The sequence below is a fragment of the Anarrhichthys ocellatus genome, unplaced genomic scaffold (genome assembly GCF_004355925.1).
Source record: "Anarrhichthys ocellatus isolate YVR2014 unplaced genomic scaffold, GSC_Weel_1.0 scaffold11, whole genome shotgun sequence".
NCBI classification, from domain to species: domain Eukaryota; kingdom Metazoa; phylum Chordata; class Actinopteri; order Perciformes; family Anarhichadidae; genus Anarrhichthys; species Anarrhichthys ocellatus.
In genome coordinates, this window is record NW_022280041.1 from 11,952,741 (window position 1) to 11,962,158 (window position 9,418).

The following is a 9,418-nucleotide window of genomic DNA, read 5'->3' on the forward strand; positions in this document are numbered from 1 at the left end:
CCCTCTGTTTCGCACCATCCTATTATTTAAACCTCCTCTCCTCTCTTGAATAAAATGTGCTAGCCTAGTGTCCAGTTAGCTACCAAGCTAGTTTTCTTGCTATCCGACAATAAACTAGCTATTGTGACTGACCAGTGCTAGCATGTTCCCAGCTAGCTTGTTAGAGGTTAGCTTGCCAGGGAAGGATAGATGGATACAGAATAGATGAAAGTGAGGATATTGACACACGTCCACAAGGTGATACCCTGCTATCACTTTGAAATGTGGCCATTTTTTTTTTGTGACATGGCCTTTCTTGAGTCTTTGCAAGATAAGATAATTAGGAACTGATCCTCTGTGTTTACTTCCCCTTTAAAGCTAAATCTCTCTTACATTTTTGGCTTTTTCATTCACTCTCGTATCTGCCCTTTAGATATACAGAATGTCTCCCATAAACCCACAGCTTGTTTTTGCTTTTTGAATTAAGCACAGAAAATATGATGTGTTAGTCAATGAGCATTAAAGGTGTCTGTAGAGGATTTATTTGTTCACTTTGGACAGTCAGGCTAGCCGTTTTCCCCTAGCTTCCAGTTTTCATACAAAGCTATTTATCTCCTAGCTTCATATTAAAGAGATGTGAGAGTTTCACTCTTCTTCTCATGCTAGTCTCAGCAAAAGACGAAATACGTGCATGTTCTAGAATGTTGGACTATTCCTTAAAGCTAAGATGCTAAACCTGGCAAACATCTGCTAAACATCAGAATGTTAGCATTGTCATTGTGAGCGTGTTAGCACATTGACGTTAGCATTTAGCTCAAAGCACTGTGGTGCCTAAGTACAGCCTCACAGAGCTGCTAGCATGGCTGCAGACTTGTTACGGCTTTTTCTTCTGTTTTATGGCATTTGTATTGATCTTGTAAAGAGCTTAACTTTCTCAAGAAGTAAAGGTTGTGGCTATTATCAGTAATTCATGCTGGCTTTATGTCTTTTATGTCCCTCTTACTTTAGTTCTGTGATTCCTGCCTTCCTGAATCGAATTGAATTACCTTTATTTGTCTCCAAGGCTCTGGTACAACAGACAATAACACAAGGGCAGATTGATAACATGGCCGCATCACGAACAGTCCTGCGTGCACACTCACACACACACACACACACACTCCTATTGTAGGAATGGATTGTTCTGTCTGTATTGTGGCCTGTGCTGATCAATGTGAGCATCCCTGTGGCAGCACAGCGTTAAGCTGATTGCTTGCGGCCCTCAGCCTGCATTATTAACCAGCTCAACGCACACCGGAGTCCATTTTGGACACACAGTGGGCTGTGTGCGTGTACTCGTATTGCACTTGCCCTATTTACAGTAGCTCCCTAATTAACTAGAGAGACAATGTGACAGTTTCCTCTGAAGGTATTCCCTGAACTGTTTGTGCTCTATCACCTCCCTGATTCTGGATATTATGCTCAGTTGTTACCACTCACACGCACACACACACGCATAACCTGTATGTCAGCTGATAGTCGGCCTTGTGTTAAACTGCTCTGTGGTTGTAAAAGGCTGAATGTCACATGGCCTCCCCTCTCTATAGGCCTGTATCACACTCCCAGTGGTGGAGCAGAAAGCGCACACTCATTAGAAAGCAGCTGACAAATGCTCAGAGGCCAAAAGAGCGTCGTCACAAGGTCGTCAACCTACAAGTCCTCTTTTATTGCTTTTCATTTTTTATTATCTCTCCTGACCACAGCAGTGGCTTTGTGGTCAGCTGTGGCCCTTGTGGCAAATTTCTCTGGCTTTGGAGCTGCATGAATAAACCTATTCATACTTTGACAAGGAACATGAAGCAGCTTATCCACCAATTTTGCTCTGTGTGTGTGTGTATAAATGTTGTAATTTAAACTCCACTTTTAGTTTTTACGTTTCTGTGCCTAAATGTGCGGTTTTCGTCATCAGGAATATGAAACAAAGAGTGGCAGAGCTGGACCTGGCAACCCGACGTCTCCCAGGCACGGTGTGAGGAAAAACCTGGACTTTGAGCCACTCTCCACCACCGCACTCATACTGGAGGACAGACCTGCGTATGTAAACACACACACACACTCTCTTCAATCTGTGGGATATCGGACTATCCCACATTTTTCTTTCTCTCTCACTGCCAGTGGAGTTTGCTTATCAGACAATGAAGCCACATTCTGTTGCCTTTCTGTCTTTATCTTCCCCTCATTCCTTCTTTATCAGTCCTCCTTCCTCGGTCATTGGACTCCTTTCTGCATTGTGCTGTGTCTGTTTGTATCACAGGCGGTAAAGGAGAGGTGCTGCTGAAAGTTTAATAGCCCTCCCTCAGCCTGGCTCCATTACCCTGTTCTTTTTTGTTTGTTCTTTTAGCATTTTATATTTTGTTAACATACATACAGAAAGACATGCATGCATGCATACGCTCGGCCTCATGTTTCCTTCAGTGGTGTTGCTCAGCCACAAGATTAGCACTTCTTCTTCGGCAACATGGTGAATGAAAACAATCGTATAATTTAGCTGGATTTCCTGTGTGTACACAATGAAGTTTATTCTGTCCCACCATGACTGGCAAAACTCTGAGTTCAGCTGCTGCCACCTCTTTTCCTTCTTTACTGTCACCCCCTGCTGGTAAAGCTCATCTAGAAAAGTGCACTTACTGTATAGTGCAAAGTGTCAGTGTGTTGGGCTTAGCAAAATTAGAGTGCAGTGTTATTTATATTTAAAGAAGACAGAAGAAGAGTATTTTATTAAGGTGCAATCATGACACAAGCATTCCACTAAAATCATATGAAACTCTACTGACGAGAGCTAATACAGCGCCCCCATGCAAGAAGTGCAGGTAGATTATATTTGCAGAAAAATAACAGAGCAAATACTAAAATACTTTGAACTAAATTTACAGAATGAAAATGTCATAAAATGATCATAAAAATAAATCTTAGCTCCATGTTCACTAACTTGCTTTTTCTGAAGCTTTCATCCACGACTTGGGGTTTAAGCTAGCAAATGCAATTTGAGTTAATTTAAAAAAAAAAAATTGAATGTTGTCTTCGAGTGTAGACTTTTAACATTCGCATTCTAAATCAACTTTTGAATGCTGGGTATAATTCTTATTTTTCTTTGCTTGCCTGTTCATGACGTATAAACATCTGTATATCTGCACAGTTGCAGATAAGGCTACACTGATCTTTTTAGTGTTTTACTATTTGTAGAATTAGATTCCAGTGGTGGCTAAGTAGGATTGTTTCTGACTTGTGTGATCCAAACATTTCCAATAACTGCTGGGTGTTGTACATTTCAAAAGTCAAAATGTATTGAAAAAGATGGATGTATTCATGTCCAAAAATTCACACTGTTTTTATTTAGCAGCTCAATAAATTACATTTATATAACTAAACAATCTAAAACGTCATCAAATATGATTACAGACTTCCAAAGCTTCATGCGAAAACCTTGATAGAAGCTTTGAATGTATAAAAATGACATCTGGTACAGCCCAAGATGCAAAATGAATGGAAGCTCCAGCAAAGCTACTAAATGGACCTTGAGCAGTGTTGTATTACATCAGAAGCCTGCTCAACATGAATATTGCAAGCAAAGCTCAGAGAACACATCGGTGCTGATTAATTTCCTTTGCGTTGATCTATGCGTGTTACAGGAATCTGCCTGCCAAGCCAGCCGAGGAGGCTCAGAAACACAGACAGCAGTATGAAGAGATGGTGGCCCAGGCCAAGAAGAGAGGTGAGCTCATCTTTACAAAGTAATTAAGGTTCCTGTCTCGCTCCAGAGCTTCTGAAGCTTGGCACACGACTACAGGACCAAACGGACGATGTCTCTCTTAAGACTGCGTTCCACCTCTTTCATTAACGTTCCCTCTGCTTTGTATCTGCCCAACTCTCCCCACACTCCTGTCTGTAGAGTTGAAGGAGGCTCAGAAGAGAAAGAAGCAGCTGGAGGATCGCTGTAAGCTGGAGGAGAGCATCGGCACCGCCGCCCAGATCTGGAACCAGGAGATCTTGCCTAACTGGAGTACAATGTGAGTACAAACGACGACTTGAGTTTAGAATGATGAATATACTGAATACACCTTCACTGTTTGTGGAACGGAGTAGCTAACAAAGCAATATGGAGAGAGACAGGAAGGGATGTGTCGCACCATTTTATCTCTCCCTCGTTGTCCTCCTGATCTAACAGGTGACGGATATGTGAGTGGAACCAACAGTCCCTTGTAGCTTCGTATAGCGCTGAACTCTAAGCCCGTCCCCTTTTTAGTGGCCCTAACAAATGCAAAGGCTTTTATTTAAATCCCTCTTGTAACTATACACCACTTAAATATTCGGTTTCTCCATGAAATACATCGCAGTACAGAAGCTAAAGATGCTTTGACTTCAGTTTCTCTGTGACTTTAACTTCTTTGCACCAAGAAGACATTTTCCAGTACAAATACTGCATTGTGCTCAAATTCCCTGAAAAATTTAAAGTTTAAAAATAGCCAGGGATCGTTTGGGAACCACTTCAAGCTTGTCAGTTGCTTAGAAATCAAGTAGAAAGCAGAGTTGGAGCATTGATTGTAGTAAACAGACTTTTACCATTCAGTTTAGTCACTTCTCTTCATTTCAGAGCCAATATAGAAGGCAGAAACGTATAGTATAAGCTGGTATTTGCAAATATTTACTGCAAAAATCCTCCATATCACATAAATTACTCATTGCAAAACCTCCTCTGATGGTAACCCTGCAGCTTTGTGTTAAAAGTAATGTACTACTGTGGACGGGGGCGACAGCTGAACGTATTTTAGACACCTTAAAAAGTAAATATGACTTTAAGTCCAAACTATCTCCTTAATGCCGACATGGGGTCACCAATTGTCTGTTTTCTTAACAGTGCACCAAATCATTATCACGCCGCTGGTTTTTGGCATTTATTGTGATGTCACAGTTTGCACCATATCGGGAGCATACGCCCAACAGCTGCTGTAGACGAGCACTGCAGTGAGAAAAAGCAAACGCGTCACATGCAAACATTATGATTCATTGTGAGTTGATTATCATTAACAACACACAACCTGTTTTACAAGCATAACTGCCACACAGTCATTCCAGCCTGTTGATTTGAATTAACATCAGTGTCATAGAGTCATGTTGGATTCCATATCAAAGTTTCACCACTCCTTAGTGTGGAACACCTCGGACTAAGTTCATTACTTTTTTCCCCTAAGTGTGAACTTTGACCAACTAAGTAAAATATGATGCAAACATAAAGAGTAAAAGATGTTTGGGTTAGTCTTTCTCTGAAGGGAAGTCATTTCCTGGAATAAGTGACTGCAGCAGTGGAGGGACTGACTGCCACCTTGTGGTTCTGATCAATAAATGATAGTTTCTTTCTGTGAAACACAACTATCAAGCAGCCTCTTGTGTACTTGACTTTCCTTTCACATTTAACCCACATTGACCCTCCCCCAGGTGCACATCTCGCCGAGTGAGAGACCTCTGGTGGCAGGGCCTCCCCCCCAGCGTAAGAGGCAAAGTGTGGAGCCTGGCCGTGGGCAACGAGCTCAACATCACACACGGTATGAGTCTGCATTTGAGTGTGTGTGTGTGGTATTTATGGCTCAGAATGGCCGTAACTGTGCCTGCCCTGTGACTGTCATGTCCTGATCTGCACTGTGACCTGACTGCTTACACCTGTATGCGCACGCACGCACGCACGCACGCACGCACGCACGCACACACACGCACAGACGGGTGTCTCAGGGAATAAGTGGCAGTGAGATAAATAGAAGAGGAAGGAACAGTGTGTTCATTAAGAAGGAGCATGGTCCAATGATTATCCTAGTACAAGAGGGAACAAGTAGCATTTCAATGAGTTCTCAAGTGTTGATGGAGATTACACACACACACAAAACAAATAGTCCTTTTCTAGATCTGGGCACAAAAAGGATCGATTACAGGTCTTGTTTGCCTGGAGATGTTTCTCACTTGGAGATGGTCCTCACTTCCTCAAAGGCCTGTTTGGCCTTTGAGGAAGTGAGGACCGGCCAAAATGTCCTCACTCTGAAGGTCTAAAACTGAAATTGGTCCTCACAAAGATAGATGTATGCTGACACACACACTGCAGATTCATTCTCCACTTGCTAAAAGAGCACCAACGTCGAGCCACTCTGCGAGAGCTCCTCAGCACCCCGAGGGCTACTTGCAGATAAGCGCTCGCTGACTGCTGAGCTGGTCCGCTCTGCTTCGTACTATTCCGCCTCAGGAGAGCAGTGCTATGCATTATCGCTCTGCTCACACACTCGTACAAAGCTCAGTGACTGTACTCCCCCGTTTTAAGTAAAGTAGATTTATTACTGCTGATAATGCTACTACTAGCATTTCTACTATTATTGAAGGGGGCTTATCATGTAAAACTCACTCAGGCTCATGAGGATATACCGCCCCCTCCACACACATCTGAGTATTTCTACCCACGGCTTGAGAACTACCGTTGCAAAGGTGCATATTTTTCTCGCAAGCTTCCAGTAGAAGATAGAAGTATGAACCTGACAATGAGCATGATATGGCCCCTTTAAGTCTGCTCTCTCTACTGTTATGGAAACCAGCCAGCCAACTACTAGTACTGCTTAATGTGAATGGAAAGCTCAGCGTTTGCCACTATTGTATACTACTGCTAGGTGGCTACTATTGCTGCCACATTTTGGGACAGAAGTGGAATAGACGTTAGGGGGGAAATCTGAAACACAGACGGGTTACGCATATTTTTAGATTCACTTGCACTCCCCGAGGATGTCTCCTTTTTATCCACAGTCTCTGATGTCCATCGCAAATGCACATAAATCCAGAAGAAGAGATGCTCCTCGTAACTCCAGAACTTGCCTGAGAATCAACACATTTTTAGGTTTCCCTCAGTATCAAAGTAACCCAGTGATCGTTGTCTGTACATGCGTGGGTATGTTGTTGACTAGCTAGTTCAGCATGCTTTCACTGCTGCCAGTTTGCCAAATGTAAACAAATGTTTGCTGTTTAATTAAAGTAATGAGGGAGATCTCTTTTTTTTCCCTTAGTCACCTTGAGTGTCACTGCTGCAGAGTAATGTGAAGAGCTGGATCCTGTTATCATTTCTGTCCAGTCATCATGTCCTCTGCTCGGTCTCATATTGATCGTACTGTGGTGCTGCTGTGTGTCCCTACAGAGCTGTACAGCATCTGTCTGGCCCGGGCCAAAGAGAAGTGGAGGAGCACGCCGGCACATTCCTTAGAGACCGAACCTGAAGGTAGAGACAGAATAGATCAGCTTGTGGCCCTGTCCTATAATCCTGGTCCATCTGGGCTAACAAAAGTGAAGTCTCTGGGATGTCAGATTAGAGGTTATACTATACACGTTTTAGGATGTTTTGTAAAGTATTGTTCTGGCTTCCAGATCCTGGTTCGTCAGATCGGGAGTCGAGTCTGGAGCTGATCAAGCTGGACATCTCAAGAACCTTCCCCCATCTGTGTATCTTCCAGCAGGTCAGTGAGAGAAGCTTAGCCCCCCCCCTACAGAATACTTAGTTTTATTGTATCAAAACACTTTGTTGTTATTGAGAAAATGTCTCATTCAGCTTTTTTTATTCTATTTAACACAATGTTGCCCTGGTAACCTTGGCAAGAACTAAGGGAAGCCCAGTGACATTGCTCTGATAATATTGTACCACAGTAAATCTGACACCTAACTTTCTGGGACAGGGTGTGTGTGCGAGTGTATTTCTGCCCTGTTTGTTCCATTGTCTTCATTATTTCTCTGTCAATCGTCAGGGCGGGCCATATCATGATGTGCTGCACAGCATTCTGGGAGCATACACTTGTTACCGGCCAGACGTTGGCTACGTAAGTCTCACACACACACACACACCAAACATAGCATGACATCCTGCTGTGATACTGAAGCATGTTTTATACTTTTGATTCTCACTTTTTTACAATATTGTACAGTATTGTTCTCATATGTTAAGATGGTTAAAAATCACACGGCACAGACCTGGATCTCCCACGCAACACCTACGTTGTCTATTATTATCTTTCATAAGCAACGTTTGTATGAGCTGCATGTTCCGGTTTCCACTGAGTGTGAGCTGTCATTAAATTGTCATATTCACGTGTTAATGTGCATTTATTGCATCCAACCAAGACTTAAATGTATCATTTTAAACTTAAAATGTTGAATTGTTCGTCTTTTTGTCGCATTGTCTTTTTCCGATCACTGACTAATATATTTTTGATATATTTGATAAATATTTTTCACATCTTTTACTAATTGTTTTTCTATGAGTGCGGGGGTTGTAAACATAAACGGGAGGAGCTAACATGGCTAACAGTCCACCACGTCCCCTGGACATGTGATTAAATCTGATGGAATACCAACATCCTGCAGCTTTATTGATCATTAATGCAAAATATAAGATCCCATAAATAATGTTAGTGCTACATTCACTACATGATCAAAATAATTCATTCACTAAATAATATTTATGTCATTTCTTGGTATATTTCACATATTTTACGAATAATATGGATATTTCACAGATATTTTCAGATATCTTTTGGACATGTTTAAAATATTTTGCTGATGTTTTTCACTACAAATTTTCACAAATCTTACTAATTATTTTCCAGACATTTTCCACAAAAACGTTTCACATTTTTTCACATAGTTTTTCCGTTATTCTGTTCTAACTACGATTAGTATTGATAAATGAATACATTAGGTATTGACTGGTATCGCCATCAATAGAAACAAACCACACGCCCTCGATTCAACGGGAGCAATGTGTAAAATAAGGCCAGTGACCGATGCATAGTGGGGGTTGTGGTCAGTTTCTCTGAAGTTCCACATTACACATCATCGTCCATCGTCCAGTGTGAAACCTCTCCAATTAGAGCTGGATGTTCTTTGATGCCGTGCTCTTATAATGAAATCGTTTTTGCACTTGTGTCATTCTTCAAAGCCACATTGTGCTTGAAGATGCTGCGTTTTGCCTCGCTGCACCTCACTGCAGTCCCACGCTGTGTGCTTTGGTAGAAATGACTGCGACTTCCTGCACTGACCCCAACCCCTGTGCTGCTACACACACACACACACACACACACACACACACACACACACACACACAATCTATGCATTCACCTCTATGCAGCTGTTTCTGTTTTGTTCTTTGCATTTGTCTGCGTCAGCATTTTATCTGTTTCCACCTTAAATATCCAGACTGACGCTCAGCTGTCTATAATTGTATTAGTTTGAAATGTGATTAGATTTAGGGCTCAGCACAGAAGTCACCTCTAGCAGGTGTTGACTTGCCGCCAGTGTTTTTTTCCTCTGCCCTCGCATTGAGAGACGGAAGTCAAAGTATACGTTTCATTATAACACTTTTTTTTTTTTTTTTTTTTTTTTTTTTTTT

General features: G+C 42.0%; 1 protein-coding gene across 4 annotated transcripts in view; it reads left to right on the forward strand.

Annotated features, from left to right (window-relative positions):
- Positions 1 to 9,418, forward strand: part of tbc1d14 (TBC1 domain family, member 14) — a 32,200-nt gene that overhangs the window by 18,278 nt on the left and 4,504 nt on the right. For all 4 annotated transcript variants that reach the window (XM_031850830.1, XM_031850833.1, XM_031850831.1 and 1 more), the window contains 7 exons: positions 1,928 to 2,052; positions 3,648 to 3,730; positions 3,908 to 4,025; positions 5,452 to 5,558; positions 7,178 to 7,258; positions 7,405 to 7,493; positions 7,779 to 7,850. In XM_031850830.1, the coding sequence (XP_031706690.1) occupies positions 1,928 to 2,052; positions 3,648 to 3,730; positions 3,908 to 4,025; positions 5,452 to 5,558; positions 7,178 to 7,258; positions 7,405 to 7,493; positions 7,779 to 7,850 (675 nt within the window). The remainder of the gene's footprint in view (positions 1 to 1,927; positions 2,053 to 3,647; positions 3,731 to 3,907; positions 4,026 to 5,451; positions 5,559 to 7,177; positions 7,259 to 7,404; positions 7,494 to 7,778; positions 7,851 to 9,418) is intronic.